The sequence below is a fragment of the Xiphophorus couchianus genome, chromosome 9 (assembly GCF_001444195.1).
Source record: "Xiphophorus couchianus chromosome 9, X_couchianus-1.0, whole genome shotgun sequence".
NCBI classification, from domain to species: domain Eukaryota; kingdom Metazoa; phylum Chordata; class Actinopteri; order Cyprinodontiformes; family Poeciliidae; genus Xiphophorus; species Xiphophorus couchianus.
In genome coordinates, this window is record NC_040236.1 from 22774907 (window position 1) to 22799777 (window position 24871).

At 42.0% G+C, this 24871-nt stretch overlaps 1 protein-coding gene across 4 annotated transcripts in view; it reads right to left on the bottom strand.

The window, feature by feature from the left end:
- Positions 1-35: 35 nt before the first annotated feature.
- tp63 (tumor protein p63) overlaps positions 36-24871 on the bottom strand; it is a 41020-nt gene continuing 16184 nt past the window's right edge. Inside the window, exons 4-14 of one of the 4 annotated variants that reach the window (XM_028026977.1) lie at positions 20330-20578; positions 7650-7836; positions 7457-7572; positions 6383-6492; positions 6161-6285; positions 5831-5913; positions 5620-5744; positions 3304-3449; positions 1640-1787; positions 1269-1362; positions 36-1157 (exon numbers count right to left, since the gene is read on the bottom strand). In XM_028026977.1, coding sequence (XP_027882778.1) covers positions 861-1157; positions 1269-1362; positions 1640-1787; positions 3304-3449; positions 5620-5744; positions 5831-5913; positions 6161-6285; positions 6383-6492; positions 7457-7572; positions 7650-7836; positions 20330-20578 — 1680 coding nt within the window. In that variant the 3' untranslated portion in view covers positions 36-860. Of the gene's footprint in view, positions 1158-1268; positions 1363-1639; positions 1788-3303; positions 3450-3558; positions 4230-5619; positions 5745-5830; positions 5914-6160; positions 6286-6382; positions 6493-7456; positions 7573-7649; positions 7837-20329; positions 20579-24871 lie in introns of those variants that run through there. The other 3 variants (XM_028026978.1, XM_028026979.1, XM_028026980.1) reach the window with 3 other exon arrangements.

Genomic DNA, 24871 nt, shown 5'->3' on the forward strand with positions numbered 1-24871 from the left:
TCAGCTGTGAAAGTTTAAAGTCAGGGTGCCTACAATGACAAGATATTATGAACTTTATTTTGAACTTATAACAAAATACCCTTGATAAGTTTGCAAATATTTACAAAACATACAAAAAGCAAAGCATTTAATTCGTGGTTTCACTACTTTGACTTGAACTAATGCTCGCACCTGAGCAGCTTGAACGGCTGCGCAGGGTTACAACACTTGGCTCCTTTGTAAAGACTTTATATACAGAATTATATACAAACATTTGGATTGCTGGCACCTTATTTAATGAAAGAATACCAAAACATGTCTGTGGTAAAACAAATACTTGTGTTTGGCTTAAACAACTAAAATACATCAGTCATGTTAAAAACAAAAACACTGGGTCAAGAGCATTAGGCCTATATATGGCTACATCAAATGAATGACCATCTCAAAGAAACGTACTTCAAAAGCTGACTGAATAAGGTGGCGTAAAAACTACAGCTAGAGTAGAAAACAAGCTGCTGCTCCTGTCAATTAATACTTCTTACAGAAGAAATGAAATGTTGACAATCCATTCCGCCTCCACAAATAAAAAAACAAAACAAAACCACTAATTTACAGAACCAGAAGCAAAAACCCAGACAAGTCAGCAACATTGAAATACTCAGCATTTCTTAAGTGCTCTCAAGAAATTACACAATACAGCTGTGCTTATCACCAGTAATAAAAAAAAAAAAAGACAAAATACAAAATGAACATAAGTGCATTTCTGCAAAGAGATTTGTGGCCCTTTTTTTAAACGAAATGTTCCATTTTTTTTGGCGTGAAATGATGAGCAATGAGGCTCTGGGAATCGAGAGAGAGAGAGAGAGAGAGCGCAGCGGCTCCTATTCCCCCTCCTCCTTGATGCGCTGCTGCTTGTTGCGGCGGGAATCCAGGTCAAAGGAGAAGTCGGACCACTCGTCGCGAGGTGGGAAGGAGATAGTCTGGCGCAGGGTGAAACGTACGGCGTCTATGACACGCTCGCCCCGCGCCTCGGAGGAGCCCACGCTGACGGTGGAGGCGCCGCTGGTGGTGCGCACTATGTGCGGCGGAGGGGAAAAGTCCATGGCCTGTCGGTGCTCCATGATGCCCTTCCAGATGATGTGCTGGAACTCGGCGGGGATCTTCAGCCTGGACAGGTCCTAATGGTCATTACACAGGGGGGAGGGGGGGAGGGGTTAGTATGCGCAGGCCGAGCCCCTCTCTTCTCTCTAACCCATCATATGACTCGTGTTGGATAGGCAAGGGCTCACCTCCAAGTTATAGTTCTCAATCTGGTACATGTTGGTTAGGCCTTGTGCTGTGAAGTAATCCAAGCAGCCTGCACAGCCCAGCCGTAGGAGGAAGCTGCAGGGGGACAAGCAGGAGACTGTTGGTCCGTTCTCATCACACCACCAGTGAAAACATTCAGCTGCAGCTTCCAGGTTAACGTTTTAACTCGCAGTGTGAGGTCAAAGCGTTTTGGGTTTTATTTGTCTTTTAAACCATTCTAAAGTGATGCTGTCAGCTAAAAAGAAAAATCTGATTACTCAATTTAATAGGTACAGCGTTCCTGCAATGGTAAAAGGCAAGCAAAAACCAAAGAAGCGGCATGGATGTGTGGCGACAAGCGTTGCTTAGATACCTGGAGATGCTGCTGTCCATGGGGTATGGAGGAGGGGGGGTACAGTGGGAGGAGGGCACCAGGGGCAGCTGTTGCTGCAGGGCGTGTGTGGGGCTCAGTGAGCTCATGTCAGCACTCATGGGGATGTGGGAGCCCATAATGGGGGTCACTGCAGAAACAAAGGGAGCTAACGTGAGCCTTCATCTCACTGCTCTGGGTGGAAAGGTCAGCGGAAACAGGGGGGTGGTGGGGGACACTGGGGGGGGCCGCTACTTCGCCAATGGCTTTTAGCCAATCAGTGAACACACCATACATATAACACCATCGTCACTACTTCCAACACTCTTTAGTGTGGAAGTAGTTCCTGAGAATCCCGAGTCTCTAAAGACATTTTGACATATGAAGATCGTTTCTATGGCAATATTACAGAGCAGGAATCTAAAAGTGTTGAATTTATGCATCTGAAATTTAGGTGTCATATTCATTAAAAAAAAAAGTTCCTTAAATACATCACAGGACTTCAGGATTATTAATGTACATAGTCTTCTTTTGTGACTCAGAGCAGTAGCTAATATATGCTAATATATCCCAGCTAGCTTTATTATGTCCATCATGGGTTAAATGTAAATTTATCGCCAGTCGGCCCAATTGTTCATCTTAGCCATTGGTTCACTTCTGTTCCAAACTAAAACTATTTATTTATTTATTTGCTATTTTCATTTTCGTCTCTGTCAGTGTTAATAAGGATCTACTGTATCAGAATACAGACAGTAATGCTAACAGTGCTAATCGCTCCAACGCCTTAAAGAAGATGCTAATCACAGTTTAGCTTTGTTTTGTAACAGACTCACACAGTTAGCATAGTTACAATAACTAAATATTAAGTTCATTAACTAGTTGGGTTTTGTTTGGAGGACCAGGTTTCTTGTAGTTTCTTTCAGGTTTGTAGTCTTTTTTGGAAGCAGCTCATGTATCAGTCCCTCCAGGATGTTGCCATTTTGTTTTGTGGCCTAAAACTTTTCAAAAAGTTGTAGTTTTGAAAAAGGACAGGAATTTAACAGTTAATATTTAAAAGTCCAAAAAAACTTTTTCAAGTGCTTGTTGGAACGAAACCCAAATGAAATCATATCGTCATGTCAAATCAGAGGTCAAAGTGCAAAATGAATTCCATATTAGTCATTCAATATGAATCGTTTACATAGGAGAAGCTCTCAAAATGGTTTTAGCAAAGAAAGAGAAGAGATGCAAATCTTTAGCATCAGACATGTTTTCGTTTTCCATGTTCTTCTTTCCATATCTGGTGAAACAGGAAGTTCGATTTGAGTGGGGCTGATTGGCCAGAATCCAGCCGACTTGCTGGTCAGAAGAAGGAAATCAGGTCAGATTAGCAAAGAAGTTGGTGAGACTTGTGAGTCTGTGCAAAATTTGCAAATGTCGAGTGAATCCACATTAATAGTCGCGATCTCAACGTCGCAACTTCCTGGAGGCACTGATTTAAAGTTTTAAAAGAGTGATCCGTCTCTGCAGCTTAAGAGTTTCACAAAAATTATCGGAAATTGGCCAGAAAGCCTCCGATGGGTGCATCTCTACTTTTAGCATGCCAGCAGCCGTTGTGGGGCGTGGCAAGCATCCGGGGGAAGCTGTGTGTGTTTGGCAGCGGGTGTCTGGACGGACAGCAGACTTACTGTCGGTGAGGCCTCCCGTCATGCTGGAGGGGGTGAGCGTGTTGCGCTGCTGCGGGTTGATGAGCTGGCTCACCGACGGCAGCTTGTTCACTTTTCCGTGAGTCGGGGAGCTGGACCCGTAGGGGGTCGGGGACTGCATGGAGGTTCTGGAGCAGGAGAGAGAAGAGACGACGCGCCGTTAGCGACGCCCTCAGAGTCTGAATACGAATCTTCCAGTCATGGCATATTACCTCGTGATTACTGTGTTTTTGTTTCTTTTTTTTAATGACAGAAAAAGAATCAGATTCCAGCAGGAAAAGTTTTTTATTCCGTTTTATTATATCATGACAGAAGAGCGTGCAGAAGCCAGCAGGAGAAGCTGATCTGTTTCAAACAGAGAGGTCACATGGTGCACATCTCAAGCTTGATCTATTCGAAGCCGACTTTGAGGAAAAGTTCAAACGCACAAACTGTCCTGCAGCGGCTTTGGAAAACACGACCTGCACTAGCAGGTAGGTTTTACTCATACCCTCAAAAAACCCAGAAAAAGTTTGAGTCCAGCTCTCAGAACAACGCAAAGGCTCAAAATGTTTACTTTAGGAGTCTCAAATAGAATAAAAAAAGAAGAAGAAGAAGAAGAAGCAATCAGGCTTTGTTCCTGTACAAACCTCAGCCTAGAGGCTGAAAGATGGCAGCGCTTCACAAACAGCATGCAAAGTCAGTCAAATGAGTCTGTCCAGCAAAACGAGCCCCACCACAGGATGGAGGAGGGACAGGAGAAAAAAAATAATACTAAAGTAGACAGAGAGGAGGTCCGTGTAGGCCGGAGGAAGATGAAGATGAAGAGGAGGAGGAGGAATGTGGAGCAGTTTCAGGAGGAGCTGCAGCGCCGCCTCTGCTCTCCTGCAGACTCCAGGAGCTGGCTGCCCAGACGGCTTTTTATCAGGCTGCAGGGAGGAACCAGAGACAAGAGAGAGAGCAGAAATAAGGGCTCAGCACAGGAGGAGAGAAAGAGACAGACAGACAGACAGACAGACAGACAGACAGACAGACAGACAGACAGAGAGAGAGAGAGAGAGAGACCCTGCAGTGGGCCAGAGGTGAAGAAAGCAGCAGGAAAATATTCACCAAACCTTTGACTTCAGCAACTTACTTACTGCAGTTCAGCTGCTGGCCAGAAGATGGCAGTATACGCACACAGAACAGGGCATTTCACCACAGGGAGGCGTTCAGTGTGAATGCAGACAGAACTGAAGTCATTTATTTACAATGGAGTGAAGGAGTGAGGAAAACCACAAACACACGAGACAAGCGGAGCTGAGAGGAACACGGTTCTGAACGGTTCAGAAATCACTGCGTGTGTTTCACTGTCAGGCAGCAGAAACACAGCGTGACCTCACAGTGAGGCGGTAACCGTCTCCTGGTTGCCATGGGTCGAAGGCGTCTGAAACACTTTGACTCTGCTGAAGCTGGCAGAGCAGCCACAGAGTGTTACCGCCAACCTGAGAACTTAAACGCCGCCTCTCGTCAACGTTCGGTTTCCTGGCTCCCGACCCGAGAGAGAACGAGACGGGAGGGAAGGAAAAACTGCCCCGGCTTAACGCCAGGCTCACCCTCCAAGGGTGGCAATTTTGAGGGATTCTGGGTAAATTTCTGGATAGCTGCGGCGCTTCACCGGCAGCGCGATCAAACCCGTGACCTTTGTCCATCAAATCTGCTCGGTTAGTGGCGTTTAGCTGGAGACATGCAGGAAAACTGCAGCTAGAAATGCACCAGAGAGCAGCTGGTCAGAAAAATCTGACACAACTTAGGTTTACTTAAAGCTGCAGTACGTCACTTTTGTAGAAAAATACAAAAAAAGTTTGTTTTTTTTACATATTAGTTGATAATATGTAAAATATGACCTGCCTCATGTTATTCTGTGGCAACATGGAGACGGTTTTAACAAATATGTTTAACATTTTATTGTAATAAGTCACGTACTGCAGCTTTAAGTTCCTACATTAAAAGCTGGAACTGATGTTTACAATCAGCAACGCTAATAACGCTAAGCGCTAACATAAGAATTTATACTCAAAATACCACCTTTTTGTTTTAAAATAAGAATAAAAGCCCACTTTACAGCGAATGCTCTCTCACCCAGTGTGACGTCACCTCTGGTCCTAACAGAGATGACTTTATTTTCAACTCTTTTCATTCTGGTTGCTAAACAGAGACCAGGATTGGCTGAACTGGATGGTAAAGGTCTGAGCCTGGCCACAAAGCTGAGGGTTGCATTTCTACTGTTGCTGGAAAACCTTTTGGTTTTGTTTCAGAACAATCAGAGCTGGCACTCACTGTTTCTGGAGGAGGTTCTGCTGCTGCTGTCTGTACGACTCTATTGTGTGTTGTGGCAGGAACTGCATGAGCTCCAGAGATTCTTTGATCTTCACCAACATCTCATAGATTTCACGACCTTTGATCTGCAGTGGACAAAACAAAGTTAGAGAGAGTTAGGAAGCAGTTTGTAGCTCAGAACAAAGTTTTACTCTATAATTTATAGACTTACAGGTAAACAAAACACTTCCTCATCTGTAGATCTTCTCTTCTTGATGGTGGACATCTGGATGCTTTGGGAAATCTGGCGGTAAGCTGGAAAAGAGCAGGAAAACCAAAGCAGAGTGAATGGAAAGCCGTAACGTGTTGGACACTTACACTGAGGCAGGACAGGAGGAAGGATCGAGCAGGGCGGCAGGCAAAGGGGATGCTAACGCTAGCGCTGATGCTAACATTCCCGCAGTGTTAGTGGTTGAGGCTCCTGGACACGATCTGCACGTCACGTAAAGCCAAAGCTCATCAGCCCGCCACCAGCCCCAGCCCTACTTACGGCGCTTCGTACCCTCACTGCTCTTTGAGTTGTCCGTTACGTGCTGCTTGCGGATGCTGTCCTCGTCCGCCTTCCGGTCTCGGCCCGGGCAGGCGCAGATCCGGGCCTCGAAGCAGCGGCGGCCCAGAACCTGTCCACTGGGAGGAGAGGGAGGGGGACATGGAGACTCGGTCAGACACAAAGTGAGCGAACAGCGGCGGCGGCTGCTGGAGAGGACGGAGCGGCGTCTCTTACTCTCTGGTCTCCAAGGTGACGATGATGAGGATGGGGCGCCGGTTCATTCCGCCCACGCAGCTCGAGTTGCACATGAAATTATACAAGATTGTTGTGAATTCTGTCCCGACCTGAAGAGGGGGAAACAAAGACGGAGAGAGATTGGACTTTTTAAATCTCTTTTAAAAATATGTTTGTCACACTTTTACTCATCTTGTTTTCTGTAGCTCTACGTTAACTCATTGTTTTAATCTGTTTTATGTCGTGACGATTGGTGTAAACCGTCCACTGCTGTTTTCAAGGTGCTTTTCTAAGAAATATGACAAAACATTGATTTATTCTTATTTCACGTTGAGCTGTGGCCTTTTATTTAAATCTGGGCAGATGGATTATAAAAACTGCTGCTATATATTCAAACTAAATATTTACCATTTCCTTACAAAACCTTAGAACACCATGAAGATTAACCTTTTCACAACTCCAATGTATTTTATTTAATAGACCAAAACAAACTAGTGCATCATTTTTGAAGGGACTGAAAAACTGTTGGCACTTTCTTTTTTTCTTTTTTTACAAATAAAAATGTGTTAGGAGTGCATTTCTATTCAATCCCTCCTGAGTCAGCACTGTAAATAGCTGAAGTCCAGTGAGATTGGATGGAGAACTTAGGATATTTTCAAGTCTCAAATGGATTTGGTCTGGACTTTGACAGGGCCATTTGAACAAATCTCCTTTGATCCGTTGTGGTTTTTGGCTGCCTGTTTAAAGTCATCCAGTCTCTCCAGTCGTTTTCCAGCCTGGAACAAGATGCTTCCACCATCATCTTTGTGCTGCTAGATTTCTAAAATCAAAAAAAGTTGCACTTTTCCCAATCAGACTAACTTATTCTGCATTTCTGCTGCCCCCCCCAAAGCCTTTAGAGTACTGACGGCTTTCTGCTTGCCACTCTCCAAAGGCCAAAAGTAAAAAAAAATATAACCTTTTTGATTTTTTTTTTTTATTCGTAAGCATCTTTAAAACCATGCATCTTTTATCTTTCACGTAGTTTGTATTCATAAAGTGGCAAACCGCGGAAAAGCTCGAAGCTTTCCTCACCTGTGGAGGCTCGTATGGAACAAATACGCTCTGTCTCCCGGTGATGGTGTCCTCCAGGTACTGGGCGTGGCTGTTTCCCTCCACGCGGATCAGGTGGCTCGGTGGCGCGATCTGACCTGGAAGTGGCGCCAGGTCAGGTCATTAAAACGCTTCGCACAAACAACAATCACAGAGCGTGAGGTCTGGGACTGACCGTCGTTGAACTCGCGGCTCAGCTCGTGGTTCGGGCAGCGCTTCACCACCTCGGTCACGTGTTCGGCTTTTTTGTAGACGGGCATGGCCCGGATGACGGCCCCCTGCGGAGGCGGGGTCAGCACTTTGATCTGGATGGGACAGGTCTTGGCAATCTGGCAGTAGAGCTTCTTTAGGTCTGTCGAGTACTGAAACATAAAAACAGAGTTGAACTTGAAAACTCTTGGGCCAGCTGTGGTAGAATCTATTGAGGAAACTATCCATTAAAATATTAAGATTAATATTCATCTCAGTGTTAGATTAGTAACATCTTACACAGTAATAATTCATAACAACTTTTCACATTGAAGTAATTTAGTTCTATACTAACAGCTTGAAGCTTAAACTATTAATGTGGCTCTTTGGTGTCAAGAGGGCCACAATGATAGTGTTGGCGGGCCGGTTTGGCCTGCGGGCCTTGTGTTTGACACCTGTGCATTAAAACATTTAAACAAACAGGAAATATCATCTGCACTGCAAAAACACAAACTATTATCAAGTATTTTCTGTCTAGTTTCTAGTGCAAATATCTTAGTACACTCAAAATAAGACAAAACTAACTTATAAGTAAGTTATTGATGAAAAAGATACAGGATCCAATTCAATCCAGTTTATTCCTATTGCGCCAATTCACAACAAATGTCGTCTTAAGGCACTTTAAAAAAAAACATTTCAATTCAAACACATACATCCCAATCGATCCTAGTTATCAAACAGTGCAGTTTGATTGATTATTCTAAGTAGATTAAAAAGGTTCTAAGGAAAGCTTGGAGCTTCTTTTAAGTGAATAATTTCTCAATATTTGATTTTTTTTAATATGTTAGTTTCACAGGCAGAAACTAATAGATAATTTAACTTAAAACATTTTAAAGATGAAATAATCTGCCAGTGGAACTAGTACTTTAAAAAAAATCAATTTTAAAAAATTGTTGACTTAACACAAGCTTCTATAACAGGGGTGGGCAACTCCAGGCCTCGAGGGCCGGACTCCTGCAACTTTTAGATGCATCTCCACTTCAACACACCTGAGTCAAATAATGAGGTCATTAGCAGGACTCTGGAGAACCTGACTGCACTTGGGAGGTGATTCAGCTGCTGGATTCAAGTGTGTTGGACCAGGGAGACTTGCAAGAGTTGCAGGACACCGGCCCTCGAGGACCAGGATTGCCCACCCCTGTTCTATAACCTTGATGAAACTAACTTACTTTATTTGTAAGTTTGTTTTGTCTTATTTCATGTGTTAAGATATTTGCACAAAAAAATTAATTCTTGGTAAGACTTAGTTTTTGCAGTGTGGAAGGAAAACATGTTTCTGTTCTTAGATTTTACAGTTTGCATTTGTTATCTCCAACAGATTCATCTTGGAACACCTGTTGCCCCGACTGAACACTTCTGGTTTTTCCCTGAAGCAAAAAGTGCAAAACGCAACACTATGATTATGACCTACATAAATAAACACACACATACTGTATATATATATATATATATATATATATAGAGAGAGAGAGAGAGAGAGAGAGGAGGTTTGGTGGCAACAAGTGTGTATTGGCAACCTTAAAAGTGTGGTACAGAGAGCCTGTGGGACTTCCGCCATAAAATGGGCCCCTCCAGGAGTAATTAGACGGGGGCCCTGGCTTTGATCAGAGTTCTGCTGAAGCATCTGACGGTTACTCATCATACAGAGCAGCGCTTGTGAAGTGGCTGCCATGCTCCAGCTACATATTAGGCCGGGTGCAGATCTGACTTGTGCGCTTGGCTGAAAATGAATCGCTTTCAGGTCTGAGTGCAGGAGTGGAGGACTAATCGCGCGATCCGCCCGTGACCGATGCCGAAATGCAGTGGTTGCTCAAACACAAGCTGGCCCGCGTTCAACTTGGCGAGCCTCAGAGTCATAAATAATGGATGTGCCTTGATCCCTGGCACTGCTGGGATTGATAAGCAGTAAGCCATCAGAAAAGACTGAATTGTTACTAATAGGCACAACCCAACTGTGTAAACAAACCATTCAAATCACTGCTGTGTAAGCAGGGCTTTAAATCCCTCTGTGTGCAGAAGACACAGGCTGGGGGTGGAGGTGAATATTTCCTTGTCAGAGAGAGAGAAAGAGGAAAGAAAAAAAAGAAAAAGCGCCAGCGGCTGTGTTTGGTAACGCAAACACAACATGAAATTCCTCCTCTATTAAGTGTAATTCCAGTGAATCAAGGAACTCATCCCAGTACCAGGATGTGTTGATGTTAATTTTCCCCAGCTTGGCACAAACACACCTGACTCCTCTCTCCACGCAAAACCCGTTTTCTTATTGACCTCAACTCAACCAGCAGGTTCTGGTTTACAGAAATCAGTGCCTCACAAAGGCTTCTGTGTGATTTTGTCACACTGCGACTGCAAACGTCACTTTGTTTTACGACCAGCCGAGACAAAAGCGGTGCATAATTGGGAAGCGAAAAGGAAAAAAAGGATACAGTTTTAAAACTTCCTTTTGTATCCCTGTTAGTACCTTTGACACACATTATCTTGGGTTTAATCTAAGCTCTTTGATCTAAATCATTCCACGCTGCAGAAACACAAAAAAGTATTTTTGGTCTAGTTTCTAGTTTAAATATCTCAGCACACTTAACTTACAAATGTATGTTCAGCAAGACATGAGGGCTTCTGTAAAGTCAATAATCTATTAATATTGATTTTAAAAAATACTGGCTCCACCAGCAGATTATTTCACGTATAACAAAACATTTTCTCATGTTATAGATGAAGTAACTTTTTTTTTGGCAATATTAAGAAATTATTTACTTAAAAATAAGCTCCCATTTCTTGCTGAAAAGTCACTTGTGAGTTCGTTTTGTCTTATTTCAAGAGTAGAAAGACATATGCACTAGAAACCAAACCAAAAACACTTGGTACGGTTTCGTGGTTTTGCAGGGGATGTTTTCCATTACAGTTTTTAACAGATTTTCCTTCACAACTTTTCAGGAGCTGTGAATCTCTGCAGCTCCTCCAGAGTTACCCATAGGCTCCAGAGTTAAAATATTGCAATATTTTTTGTAGATTTTCTACATTTATTGACGGACTGAATTTCCGACTGGTTTCACTGGATTTTAGTTACGATGCGGCAGAGTAAAGGGGGGTTTAAAGCAGAGTTTAAACTTCACCACAACTTTCTCTCTAACTCCCCCGCTGCTCTCTTTGGTCTTCATGTCGCTGCTTGTTCACTAATGTTCTCTAACAAACCAAACAGTTGGATTTATACTGAGATTAAATCACCCACTGGTAGATTAAATTAACATTTATAAATTGGGCAAATTACAAAAGCAAACCATTCGCTGGACTTTATGCAAGTACTGTACGTTTAAATGTAGGCGGGAATGAGTTCATAAATGCACACCACACTTTTCAGATATTTCTTAAAAGTTAAGTTGATAACCACATTTAATCTTTACTGCACATTTATCTGCTACTCAGCTTTTTATCAAACAGCAAAAGTTAAAGTTGTAAGAACAGTTTGGTGAGACTTATATGATGCTACTTAAATAAAATGTTAAAGACAGACCTGAAAAAACAAAACCTTGGGTATTTCTTAGTCTAGTTTCTAGTGCAATGAGACAAAACTAACTGACAAGTAACGTTTTTTTCAAGATATAGAAGATTTTTTCCATAAATGAAATAATCTGCCAGTGGATTTTTTTAATCAACATTTAGAGATCAGTAACTTAAAAACAGCTCCTATATCTTGCAAAAAAGTCACTTGGAAGTTAATTTTGTCTTATTTCAAGTGACATTTGAACTCTAAACTACATCAAAATGAATTGGTAAGATTTTGTGTTTTTGCAGTGGAGGAATGGCGACTTAAAATCCAAAGCACAGTTCAGGCTCTGTGACACGTATGTCAACACGACAGCTGAACTGATTCTTCCTTAAAATCAAAGCGCCTTTCTAAAACCACCGCTTCTTAAGAAGAAGTAGAAAAAAAAAAAAAAAAAAAAAGAAAAGAAGAAGTTAAGATAAATAGTGGTGCTTGTCCCCTCGCCTCTAACCCGATACTCCCCGTACGCCTCTGTCAATCAGTTAAATGAGGTGGAGAAGCCAAACGCAGGCGAGGAGAAACAGAAAAAGAGAGCCGAGGATTAGGAGGTGAAAACCAAAAGAAAAAAAAACAAATGAAAAAAATGATCATTTAATGGTGTGATCACAGAGAAGGATTTATAGAGCAAAAACAACACGAGGTGATGCACAATGATCCAATCAGAGATGTTTGAAGCAGTTTGTTTAGATGATCTTAAACCTCAGCGTTTACGCTCCATCATATGCAAAGCACACACACACACACATAGAGCAGGAAATCATCCCAGCCCTCCAGCTACAAACTTTTAAGAGCACAACTATGTGCTGCTGCTGGTGTGCAGGCGTGTGTGTGTGTGTTTGCTGTGCAGAGAGCGCAGTAGATGCTGCTGAGAGCGTTCAGGGTGGAGGACGGCGAATTGACTGATGAGATCCAGTGGCTCACACAGGGCGCGGTGCTCAGGTGTTAACGTGTAATTATGGGCCTTTCATTGGTCACAATGTGAATTACACAGGCGAGGAACAACACGGCCGCACAATGCAGAGAGCCGCTTAATCACAATCATTTGAGAGAAAAGAAAGAAAAAAGAAAGAATGAAAGAAAGAAAAGAAGAAAAAACTGTTGGTGGGAATCGCACGTGATTGGCCCGCCGGACATCCAACACGTGGAGCGACCAAAAGAAACGCATGCAGCAACTGCACTGCTGCTAAACTAGTAATGGCAAAAAACTGCAAAAGGAGAGTTTGCAGGGATATGTGTGTGTGTGCCGTTACTTTCTAAATTCTGCTGAAGTTCCCCTGACAACGAAAGAGGGAAAGAAGAAGAGAGAAAGAGAGACTTCCTCTGCAGCGCAGGTTGAGGCAGGCCCACAGCTGTAGCGTTCTTCTCTCCCTGACAGGCGCTGCGGGCGCATGCAAGAGTCAAGTCCTGACAAACATCAGGCCTTAAACAAGCACTGTTTGGCGCCTCTGGTCTTGTCTTCTTCATTCCTGACATGTCATGTCATGCCTGGAGCGTCTTCCAAACCTGTTTAAATCAACAATAATCCAAAAGAGCTGCTTTTTCCCCCTTCTCCTTTCCCCTCTTTCCTCCTTTTCCTGTTTTTTGAGGAGCAGAAGCGAAGAAACTGCCTTTTTATTTAGAGAAATTGGGACGTTTTAGAGGCCCGTTTCCATCCCTCAAGAGAGAGAAACGTCTGCCGGTCGTCAGCAGAACTTATCTTGACCAACCGATCATGTGATGACACGCGTCCTGAGGCTAACCTGTACGCTACCCTGTCGCCACTCGTAGTATGAGGATCCAATACACATCACTGTCCTGCTCAATTCTCTCCATCCTGCACTCTTTTTTGGTTCAAAATAAGCAATAAAGCAACCATAAAAACCAATGTGTATTAATTTAGGAGAAAAGAAAAGGTAAAACTGTTTGTATTACTTAAAATTATTTCCAAAATCTATTTTTGTACCTTAACTGTTTGGTGGGACTGTAAAGTAGCATATTCTATGATGTGTGATGTTTTAAAGTTTTTTAAACAGGTTGCTGTTGAAAATAATTTATTCTCAATCAACTTACCTGGTTAAATAAAGGTGATATAAAAAAGAAGAAAATCTGGTTTAAGCAACTAACTGGCAGGTAAACAATTGTTACACTACAAAAACACAAACTGCCACCGAGTATTTTGGGGTAGTTTCTAGTCCAAGCGTCTTAGTTCACTTGAAATGAGATAAAACTAATTCACTAGTAACTTTTCTGCAAAATGTAGGAGTTTGTTTTATGTTAATGATTCTTAGTTTTGATGAAAAAGTGCCAGTTTCACTGGCAGATTAAATTATTACAAGACATTTTTCCCATGTTATGAGTTAAATAATCTGCCAGGAGAACTAGCACTTTTTCATCAATATTAAGGAATTACTGACTCAAAATAAACTCACATCTTCCTGAAAAGTTACTTGTAAGTTGGTTTTGTCTAATTTCAAGTGCACAAAGATACTTGAACTAGAAACTAGATTTTGTGTTTTTGCAGTGTAACAATTGTTTCCCTGCCTGATTCCTTGACTTTTTCTGTCATTGCCATTTTTCTTTTTCTTCGAGTTGTCCAGCTAACATTTTGTGTTTTTGATGTGTAAATAAAAAAATAAATAAAAAAAATCACTAATAATATTTGCTAAAAAAGTGATTTTTTTTAAAGGAAGTAAAAAACAACTAAACAAAGTTGCGGAGCACCGGCCCCAAAGAAGAAAAAACAAAAAATTGACTCTGGTAATTGTAGCTGTAGAAGAATGTGCTTTTCCATGACGATCATGGAGAGATCCCAAAACTGTCATAAAACTTTTCCAACTCTGTCTTGGAAAAAAAAAAAAAAAAAAAGTTTTCCCCCTCCACCTTTTTTCCCATCTGCGGCTCTCAGGGCTCGTCTCTCTCCGTGCGATGGGCGAGTCGCGACAAGCTCGTTGACACAAACAAGTCTCGGCCCAATTTCGTGAGGCGTGGGACGGGCCCGCAGATGTTCCAGGGGCAAGCTGCGTCTTGCTGCCTTTCGCTGGAACACTCTTCTCTTTGAGCATTCATAGCCTGTCCTCCTCCTGCGGCGCAATGTGAGATGCAGCCATCAAGCTTAACTCTCCTCAAAAAGACAGAGCCCTCTGCGAGAGCACAGGGTTCAGGAAAGAGGCACACGGTATTTACACAAGTATTACCTACAGGCCGTCAATCCATTACTGTAATCCCCCCCTGAGCTCCGCGGCGGCCCACCGATTGCCCGGACCGTGGCCACTTTCTGACGGCGGCGGATAATACACACGGCAAACACCACCAATCTTTCGCCCTGACAATGGTCGCCTCATTTGCTACACTCCATTAATTCACAAAAAAGGAGATAAAACTGCTTATTTGTTTGACCTTTTTGCTTTTAATCTGACCCATTAGGTCGGAGGCTGCCAGCGGGGGGGAAACCGTGTGGGAGACGTTCTGGGAAGGGTTGACGTGTTGTGTAGGGGTGTATGCGTGTGTCACACTCATCCTAGACAGGAAGAGGTTAAGGTGTGGGTTAGGGATTAGGTGTGTCTCCGTAAGAACAGTCATCAAAAAGTACAGTACACAGTCCATTAAGTCCCGTGGAAGATCCCACAGGTCTTCAAAAAAAAAAAAAAAAAAAGAAAGAAAAGAAAAGAAAGAAGAAAAAAAGGGGCATTAGTGGATCTGTGCAGCGCCGGTGACATCTTCGGTGGCTCTCTGCCATCCGTCCGTCAGTCCAGCCGTTGAGCTATCAGGCTTAGATTAAGGAGAGCTTTGAGGCAGAGCTCCTGAGATCAGGCGAGGGAGGCTCCTTTAAGACGAGTAGCAACGCTGTAATTGCTAGTCTTTTAGGACGAGGCTGGAAAAAAAAGGACTCCATGTGAGGCCAAGGAGGAAAAAAAAAAAAAAAAAAAAGAATCAGCCCAACAAAAAAAAAATATAATTACGTGAAGCAGAGCTGTCATGGCTGATGAATGTTATCAGTCCCATTAGGATTAAGACTCGGGTTGAAAGCTGGCAGGTTTAAGATAAGAAAAAAAAAAGAAAAACATGACATGTCCGCACCTCTGTAGTGTTAAACTAATATCAAATTTAATAGCGTCTAAAAATATTTTTTCAACTAAAAAATTAATTAAATTTCTAGAAAGAAAAAAATAGAGAAAAAAAAAGCAAAATCCTGGTTGAATAAGTGTGCACACCCCTAAACTAAATGTTTGATGAATCTTTATTTGTTTTAAGCATTTGCTTTTCTTAAATTTATAATACTTGTCCACTCTACTTGCAAAAACTGAGCATGAATTTCACTGCAGGTGATGATAATTTTCCCTCAGATTTAGCTCTGCACTCCAGTTAAACGCTTTGGTTACCTCCCATGAAGCCCTGAGCTGGTCATTTGGATGCATGTTTTTCTGTTTAGAAAAACCCATATTTGTCGTCAGCGTTCCAGCAGACACCTGAAGGGTTGTGAGCAAAACCAGACGGGAGTGTGGAACCATCCATAACTTCATTCACTCCGGTTCCATCCAGAGAGCAGCAAGAACAATGATTGGAACAATTTACAAAAAAAAAAAACAAAAAAAAACCCAAACACAAACAGTATCAGTATCAACCTTAATCAGTTCAGTAAAAATGAGTTCATGATCAATGTAACTGGTATTAAAAACCGTTGACTTATGTGTGTTATGGTACATTTAGTCAGTATGAATATGGTTGTATTTTTGTTATTCGTTCATTTTTTCTCTCTCTGTTGACATTTTTCCATCTTCTGCTGTGAATTAGTTCTCAATTAATTGACTTGTTTAAATGGAGGTTAAATAAAAAACACAAAGCCCAGCGCATGCTGGTGCCACCATCGTGCTTCACTGTGGGTGTGGAGATCTTTTGGTGATGCTCAGTGTTTTTGTGCCGAAGCACGCCTTACTGAACTACATTCTGCAACAAGGTTTTGGGACCAACTCCTGACTGATACATTTGTATAAGGAGATTGTTGTAAACATTTGCTTAAATGTAAACTGTGACTATAGTTAAAAGAAGGCAAATATAAACAACTTTGTTGCAAGATGAAGAAAGGCTTCAACAAGGTATTCTCTTTAAGGATGTGCACAGTTACGCAACAAAGTTTTTGCAGCTTTCGTTTTTGAATTTTTGAGTCCATTTTAAGTTACGTTGTCTTTGGTACAATCCCAATGACTCAACCAAACTTGATGCAAGAAATGCTTTAAGAGTACTGACGGTTTTTGTGTATAAAAAACAAGAACTTTTAAACAATATTCATATGCAAATCAGTAAGTACTAGGTCAAGGTGTTTGTTGGAGTGTAACAACATTCAGACCGACCCAACCGGTCTTGCATCATCATGTGTTGTGACTCTGGGACTCTGGCTGTTTCCCCGCGTGAAGTCAGTGATGGGATGTGTAGTAAAGCAGGCTTCTGGGGCGTGCCTATTGCGAACCACCTCATGGTTCTACTTCAGACAAACGCTTTTGTTTTTGGGGCTGTGAAAATGAGAGGGATGAGTGAGGCGGTGTGGGAATTAGGTGACTGCTGCACTCCCACAGTTGGCGTGGCGGGTGAGTAAGGAGAGCACTCCCTGGGGTTTATACGGGAGGCAGAATAGGTTGAAATCGGCTCAGAAGGAGCTGAGGTTTGAAAATCACTACTGATGATTTAGGACTCGTTATGTAATCATCCAGATGTGTCTCAGAAGGTCCGTGATGCAACCGCAGAGGATTTCACATCCTGACTCTCAATGGCACTGTCCTATCCCGATACATCGCCCCAAGCCACGATCTTTACAGGTGTCCGCTAGGGAGCATCGGTGCACCAGCCAGTCAGGCTGTCTGAACGGAGAGGCGCGTAAACAAGCAAACAGGTGGAGCGCCGATGCAACAGCTGTCCCTCAGACCTGTCACACACACACAACCGGAGCAGGAGCAGCTGGTTGTGTGGCTTCCCTGTCACATGGTGACATCTCGCTGCATGGGGCATCACCGCACCTGGAGCAACGATTCTGCTAGTTTACGACTTTTGTCAACACAGGTGAACTTTGCTCAACTTTAGGGTCAACTGAGGCCACTATGTCAACAATAATAATTCAATCTTTCTCTAGGTTTTTATGTTTAAACTCTTTAATACAGAACATTCATGCTCACAGTCTCAGCCTGTGAGTTAAAGTAATGCTTCATAATCTACCAATAGTGTGTTTTAAGACGATTGGTTCAATGATGTCAGTACTTCGTATCTACCAGCAGGAGGTCACCTGTTATTTTAGTTTAGTCCTAATGACTTGGTTCAGATGTTTTCGTTGGGATCAGAACCACAATGAATGGAAACAGGATGTAATATGAAGTCTTCATAGCACAATATACAATTAAATTAGAATACACATGAGATTTAAGCATTAATATGATTATTTGCATAGCTACACAAAAAAATCACTAAAAGAAATAAACTGATTCACATTAGTACATCGGTATAAACTAGTTTAACAGTCCAAATGGAAAGAGGAAGGAACAACGATGGACCGACCTGCAACTTTCTGGACAGATCTGATGTTAATATCTGTATGGGTCCAGGTATAGAAATAACATTCTAGATTGAGTATCAGTGATAATACACCCAATCCATAAGGACAGATCTATTCAGTCTAATTCTATGCTTTGTGCTCTGAGCAACGTCATACTATATTATTTATTTTACATTATATTTAGGATTCCTAATTGCACATTCTGAATCATTTGAAAGAAGGTTTGTTGCAGCTTATTTTTACATGTTTGATAAAGGTAGTCAACATATTCAGTTTTAGCTTCCTTATTATTTTACATTGGCTGATATACTCTGAGCTGCACACACCGAACAAATTAAAGTTGTGTTGTTTCTGTTTGACCAAGCTAGTGAAGCACTTGGTTTATTTAAATGTGCTGTGCTGGTGCAAAGTTATGAAATAAATTTGTAATTCAGTACATTTATGTCTGCTTTTCTCTGTATCTGCCAATACTAAACCTCAGATATCTGTATTGGTGTTGAAAAAAGTATCCTTAATATTTATTTACTTAAGATTTATATCAGTATGTTTCACTCTTAAACAAGACAAGGAAAGTAGTACGCACAACTGCAATGTGGAAAATAAAAAGGGACAAAAACCCTTGTCCCTTTTTTTAAATATTTTGAGCAAACAGATAAAAATGTTTGCCTGGTTCAGAAAAACTACAGAAAATGGAAATAACCAGCAGTCAGGAAATATGAGTAAAGGTTTTTTATGTGGACAAAATATTTAACACAGATTCTTTAAATAAGAGTTTGAATCTGTGATTCAATTCTAAGATGGTTTAGAAACCGAAACACCAGCGAGTCTCATTGATGAATCAGAAGCCACAATAGAAAAGGTAAACGCTGAACGGTGAAGCAGATCAAAGACAAAGGACAACATCTAGATACAAACTGGAAAAGAACTTAAATGTTTCAGAAATTCAGGTTTTTTAAAAAATGTTTGATACAAGAATAAGGAACAAAAAATGGAAACTTCTCAAGATTGCACAAGAACACCGTAGTCTCTGAACTGAGACTCACTCAAGCATAAAAGATCCCCCCAAACCCACCAGAGGAGTGTCAACACATGAGAGCAAACTGCAATTTAAACTGTATCTTTAGGGCTTTTAGTTCAGAGTTTGACACAAAACATATTTTCTCTCCTTTCTCTGTAGAGAGAAGTAGTTTAGGACAAACTGATTTTCTGAAATCAGTTTTTGGCTGAAAATCTACAAAAAGACGCTTCGGCTCTCAAGTCCTAAATCCTATTTTTTATAACCACGACTATCACTCAGGTCATTTCAAAAGGCTCCTGGTAAAGAAACGTCTTAGTTCAAATATCTTGTATATGTAGACACAACAATGATTCATTCCTCGAGTTAGGTCTCACTGCTCTGTTTGAGCGATAAGGCGAGAAGCAAAAAAAGACAAACAAAAACTTCTGGAAGAGCTCCAAGACTTAAAAAAAAAGAAAAGTCTGCCAACTTGAACTAAAAATAAATAGCATAAAAAATTGGAGAAAAGCTCATTTTCCTTTGAAGTTAATTGATTTTAACCTGAAAGTTTTACTTTTGAGGACAGGGCTGTAAATGTCTTGGGTGGTGACGGTGTCTGTGGTGAGTGATGCTTCCCCCCTCCCTTCCTGTCAGCGAGTTAACTAGAAGTGCCTGAGGTCCAGACGTGATTTGAAGCCATACATCTAAAGTGACATTCCTTCCTTGCCAAATGTAATTGTGCAATTCAGGACTTTTAACGTACACCTGAATCTGCCTAGAGCATGGGGAGTCAGATAAGGAGTTCAAACGTAAAAAGAGAGTTCCTTTAACCTCTAACCTGAAAAACTGCTTCATATGATGACAGCTAAAACATTAAAGCTTTGGTTCCCTTTGCATCTGATACTGAAAGCTTACAAAACTGATCGATGTGTTAAGAAATACAGTTGTTAAAGAAGATTTTAAGAAAGGTAAAGAGTGAAAAAAGCTAAAATGTTAGAATTTGGTTACTGCAGTTATCAGTAACTTACCTGGATTTGCCTCAAACTGAACTGATTTTATTTATGGTTTCGGTTGTGTTTGGGCTTTAATACCGCTTTTAAAAATCACTTTTTTTTAATTGAGTTTTATTTTGGATTTTTAAAATGTCTTCCACTTCCAGTGTAAAGCGTTTTGTACAAATTAAACATTTATTATCATTGAGTAGGTGAACTTACATTATTACGTCATTATCAAGTAATTTATTGCGAAATGATGATTTATGCACAAATACACTTTTGACGAAAAAAATGAACTTTAGAAAGGTGACAATATATTACTTGAAAATGGTCTCAAAACAACATTATCATTTATTGCAATAATTACTGGGACGATTTATCGTCCAGCAGAATATGTTATCGATACAGGCCTACTGATGATTATGATGGAAAATTTGTGTTGTTTTCAAACTGTAACTTTATCAAACCTTGGTGATGCAAGCAGAAACCTTCAGAAGAATAGAGCCAGGTCTCCACAGTGAAAACAAAAACAAGAGACGGATGGGACTCTTACCGTCCAGGTGGCAGACTTGGCCGTGCTGGACTGCTGGAAGGACACGTCGAAGGTGTGTGGTCCGGCATAGTCTGTGTTGGAGGGGATGGCCGGTGACGGGGACAGGGCGTCGAAGGTGGAGCTGGGCTGGGCGTAGGGCGACGGGGCGGTCACGCTGTTCGGAGCGTGCTCGTTGTTGTAGGGGCTGGTGGAGGTCGAACCGTTGTTCTGCTCCATGCTGTTCAGGAGCCCCAGGTTCGTGTACTGCGACTAAAGAGGAGATGAGCAGAACGATGGGGAGGGAGAACAAAACAAAGGAATGTGGTCAGAAACTACAATGGATTTTTTTTTTGTCTTGTTCATTTTACGACTAGTGTATTATCAAAGCTTGGCGGGCCACCAGGCTGAGTGTCGTTCATCTGAAATAGTTTTTTACACGGCAGTAACAGTGACAGTAAAGACAGATTGAGCTAGGCTTATAGTTGACGCATTGAACTGGGGGTCCGCACCAACGGGGTCGTCCCTGACCCTGCCCGTTGGCCTCACACGGCATTATTTCCTGGTCATGGTGCCTGCTCCTCTACCTTTGAATTTTTGTAACCTTTTAAATATTTTTGTCACAAAAACACTGTGGACCGCCTTAGTGCCACTACCACCAGGTAGCAGGTTTTATCAGGGAAACCCTGTTGTTCCTTACAATATAAACAGATCAGACACTGAAGTGGAGTAAATTAGAATAAACAGAAAATTGGGGAGAAAAACAATTACAAGTATGAACTACATAAAACCCTACAAAATCAATAGAATATGGTTAGCCACATTTATCATACATTTGTTTAAAATAATTTAAAAAAAAATCTAAATAATCTATTAAATTATCTCCTCTCCATCGGTCGAACTCTCCCGACAGGAGGAATTCAAATGTCAGCCTTCGAACAGGATGGAGAGTACGCCTGGGTCAGAGCCAGGCTATTCGCCCCATTCCGTTCCGTTTATAAATGGCACATTCCTGGACGAGGTGCCGTGTCTCGCTCGTCGGAGGGCCATCAATCTCTCGGGGTAGGGGCTCTCGTTTATTTCAAGCTGACCACAGCTGTCCGCCTCACACCCACCACGTTGCCAGGTGTTAGTGTTGTACCAGGTGACAAGCAAAACACAGAGAGAGCCAGAGAGAGAGAGCCAGAGAAAACGTGGTTTATACAACGGATAGCCAAGGAGGGGATTTAGAAATCGATGAGCCGTGTTTATTACTCATGGATCCATGCGCTGTGACTCAGGCAGAGGCGAAGAAAAGAGTCAGACTGACACACCTGAAAGAGGTCATCTGAGTAAACCTGGATGTGTTTGAGCAACAGAGGCTCGCTGTTTGGATGAGGGTCACTTAGCCTCCACCTCACCCCCTCCGGAAACTATGACAACAGAGCTCATGGGAAGCTTTTCTGCAGGACAATTATGGTGGTCATGCAGGTGTTAGGAGACGAGTGTTTAGTGAATGGAGAACAAAAACTCAAACTGAAAGAAAATCTCCTTCTGTTGGAGATCCTCCACACACACACACAGGCTCTCACAAAGGACTAAACACACACACGTATTAGGAGGGCTTGAACTCAAAGGGCTGCAGAGTCCCTGTGATCCGAAAGCAGAAGAAAAAGATACAATCGAACAGTTTCGTTTCAAAGCTAGATATGTTATTAGTGTGCCGACCTTTTCTGCATAAATGTAATAAAAAAGGGCGGGCCCTGATTGGATGAGTTTTCTGTTTGGGCGGCGTTTTCCCGTATGTGAGAGTGACTGACGATGATATCAGAGCGATCCCTTTGAACTGTGGTGCAACTTCCACCGAGGCGCTCAGGCAGTGAGATGACACAGCCACCCGTAGCACCTGATGCAGGAGGGCCGACCATGGGGGATGTGACAGGCACCAATTATCAATCCTGAATTATTCTAAAGAAAGATAAGAAGAGGGGAGAAATAAACCTGATGCTGGCCTGAGACCAAACAGATAAAAGCTAAAGAACAGAAAGCGGAGCATCTGGCACGCTCCAAAATAATCCTCGTCATGGCCCAACTGAATATTAGGATCAACGATGAGAATAAGAAGACAAACCCATAATTGGGTAGTTAGCAGTCTCACCTGAGCTCATTGGGTTTTCATGTTTAATTGGCTGGAAGTGGGATATTCAAAAGAAAAAGGGCTTGTGCAAGGCACTTTTTTGCCTCTCTTTGCTTCCTTTAATGAGATATCATTCCACTATAATACAGTAACAGGTTAATAACCACTTTAGCAGCTCTTAAAAATTCCTCCCGTTTATGGCCAACAGTATGCTTGGGCCGCTGGGATGTTGGGAGTAAATCAGCAGTCCTGACATCCTCACAGGCCTTTAATAAAGCTGCTGAAGGGTTCGGCTGACTGTTTCAGGTCTGTTTCTGTGTCTGTGATGAACGCTGACTGAGGGGAACCGCTTCAGGATGGCGGGGGGGGAAAAAAAAGGAGCGCTGACCTTTACAACGATTGCCTGTTTGCTGCAATGTTGGAATCCAAATTATGCACAACACATATCAGGAATACCTGGAATACACTTGGCAGCACTAAATTAGACGGTACTGATAGGGCCAACACATTCCCATTTGGTATGGCATACTAACACATTAAATTACCCTCTGCTCCATCCTGCTGTGTATTTATTGATAAGCCAATGACAGATGCTATTAAAGTATCCATGGCTTTTTTGGAAAACCAAGAGATGCACCGACCAGGGTTTTCCAATGCAACACTTTGACACATATAAGCTGACTAATGTAAACTTTGTTTTACTTCAATGCGTAGATGTAAAGCAGAAAACATGTTGACAATAAAGATGTGCTTTTCAACCAAGCAAAAAAAAAAAAAAAACAATCAAAGGCTTAACTTTATCCTGCTCTGATGGTTTCTTCATCAAAGCATAACATTTAAATAATTTTAAAGCTGAATCAAAGCACATTGTTTTTAATGTGCTTAAGTTTCAAAAAACTGAAAGCTCTTAGTTTTGATGAGTTTTATGATGAAAAAAATCAAATCGGATTTAAATACACAAGAGAATTTAACGTTACCAAACTAAAATCAGATCTGTCGGCTGTGGCTCGTAGTGAGCCCGGTTCTGCTGGAGGTTTCTTCCTGTTAAAGTTGAGTTTTTCCTCTCCACTGTCATCGCTACACGCATGCTCAGTATGAGGGGTTGCTCTAACAACTCAAGCATTGTGCTAGTCCAGGAGGACTGAATGCTGCAAGCTGTTGACTCGATGCAACCTGCTGGGTTTCCTTAGGCAGTTATTCCAAGAGGTCCAAAAAAAGTTTCTAACTGAGAACGATGTATTGTTTGATAACTAGAATCAAATAGAATGGGTTGAAATGCTGTGAATTGTCATGTATGCTCAGTATGAGCTACATAAATAAACTAAATTGCACTCAAACTGGCCAGAGCTGAATAGGGATGGTTGGTCCATTACATGTCAAAACTCTAATATTTCTGGCTAAACTTCAACAAGTGCTCCTCTTGCTGCATTTATTGGTCGAGCAGTGATTATACAACAGACTGGTGGCCTGAGAGACAACAGGAGCCAGAGCAGACCTGGCCTGAGGGGAGAATAACTCCCATTCCAGCCTCTCTGGTGAACTTCCATGCTCCCTGGGCTGGGGTCTAAGTGCATCGGGGGGACTGTGATGAGTGACCACAGGGGTGGGAGGCATTAAAGGCTCAACAGGGGCTGGGTGGGGGCAGGGGCCGTTGAGGTGGGGGCTTGGGTGCGGGTCTATCTGCACCTCATACCTGCTGGGGTGGGCAGAGCAGGTGATTGTATCTACATCAACATACCATTAAAGCAATTAGAAGCCTGGACCAAACAGCAACGCCTGGTCAGGCCTATTCTAATGACCACAGCGGCTCCCTGGAGACTGGAGACGGGGGCAACCTGATACCCCGTGTGCTGCAGGTATTGAGCTGGACACCACTTAAAGTAGCCCCCCTCCCAGGTCCCTTCACCTCCCACCACCACTCTACAACTTAAAAGACAGGGACGTGACACACCTGCTATCTGCAACCTGCAATCTGAGAATCTATCAACCAGTCAACATCTGCACTGGACGGAAGATTGGGCTGGTGAAAGAAAATCGACAGTTTTAGACTAAAGCGGTGATGATGGGAGGCTCAACCCGTTTTTTCTGTTTTTATCTTGTTTGGTAGCGAACATAATGATTAAACGAGCGATTTTAAACAACACTTTATAATGTCTAACTTACAGAAAAAGAGCTACATTTATTTTCGCCAAAGACATTTTCTTCTAAAATGTTTTGTGCACTAACAATTTGCATGTCTTATGTTTATTCTGTCAGGGGGAAAAAAGGAAAAGTTTCATTTTCAAACTGCTCCAAAAATGTCCATCTCTACACATTGTCACCTTCCTAAAATGGTCCAAGGCATTCTTTTTTGCCATAATCACTTTTTATTTAAAATAAATTACATGGGCCATTATTTTTAGGAAGATGACAATATTATTCCCATTTAAATTACAAGCTTCTTTAGTGTA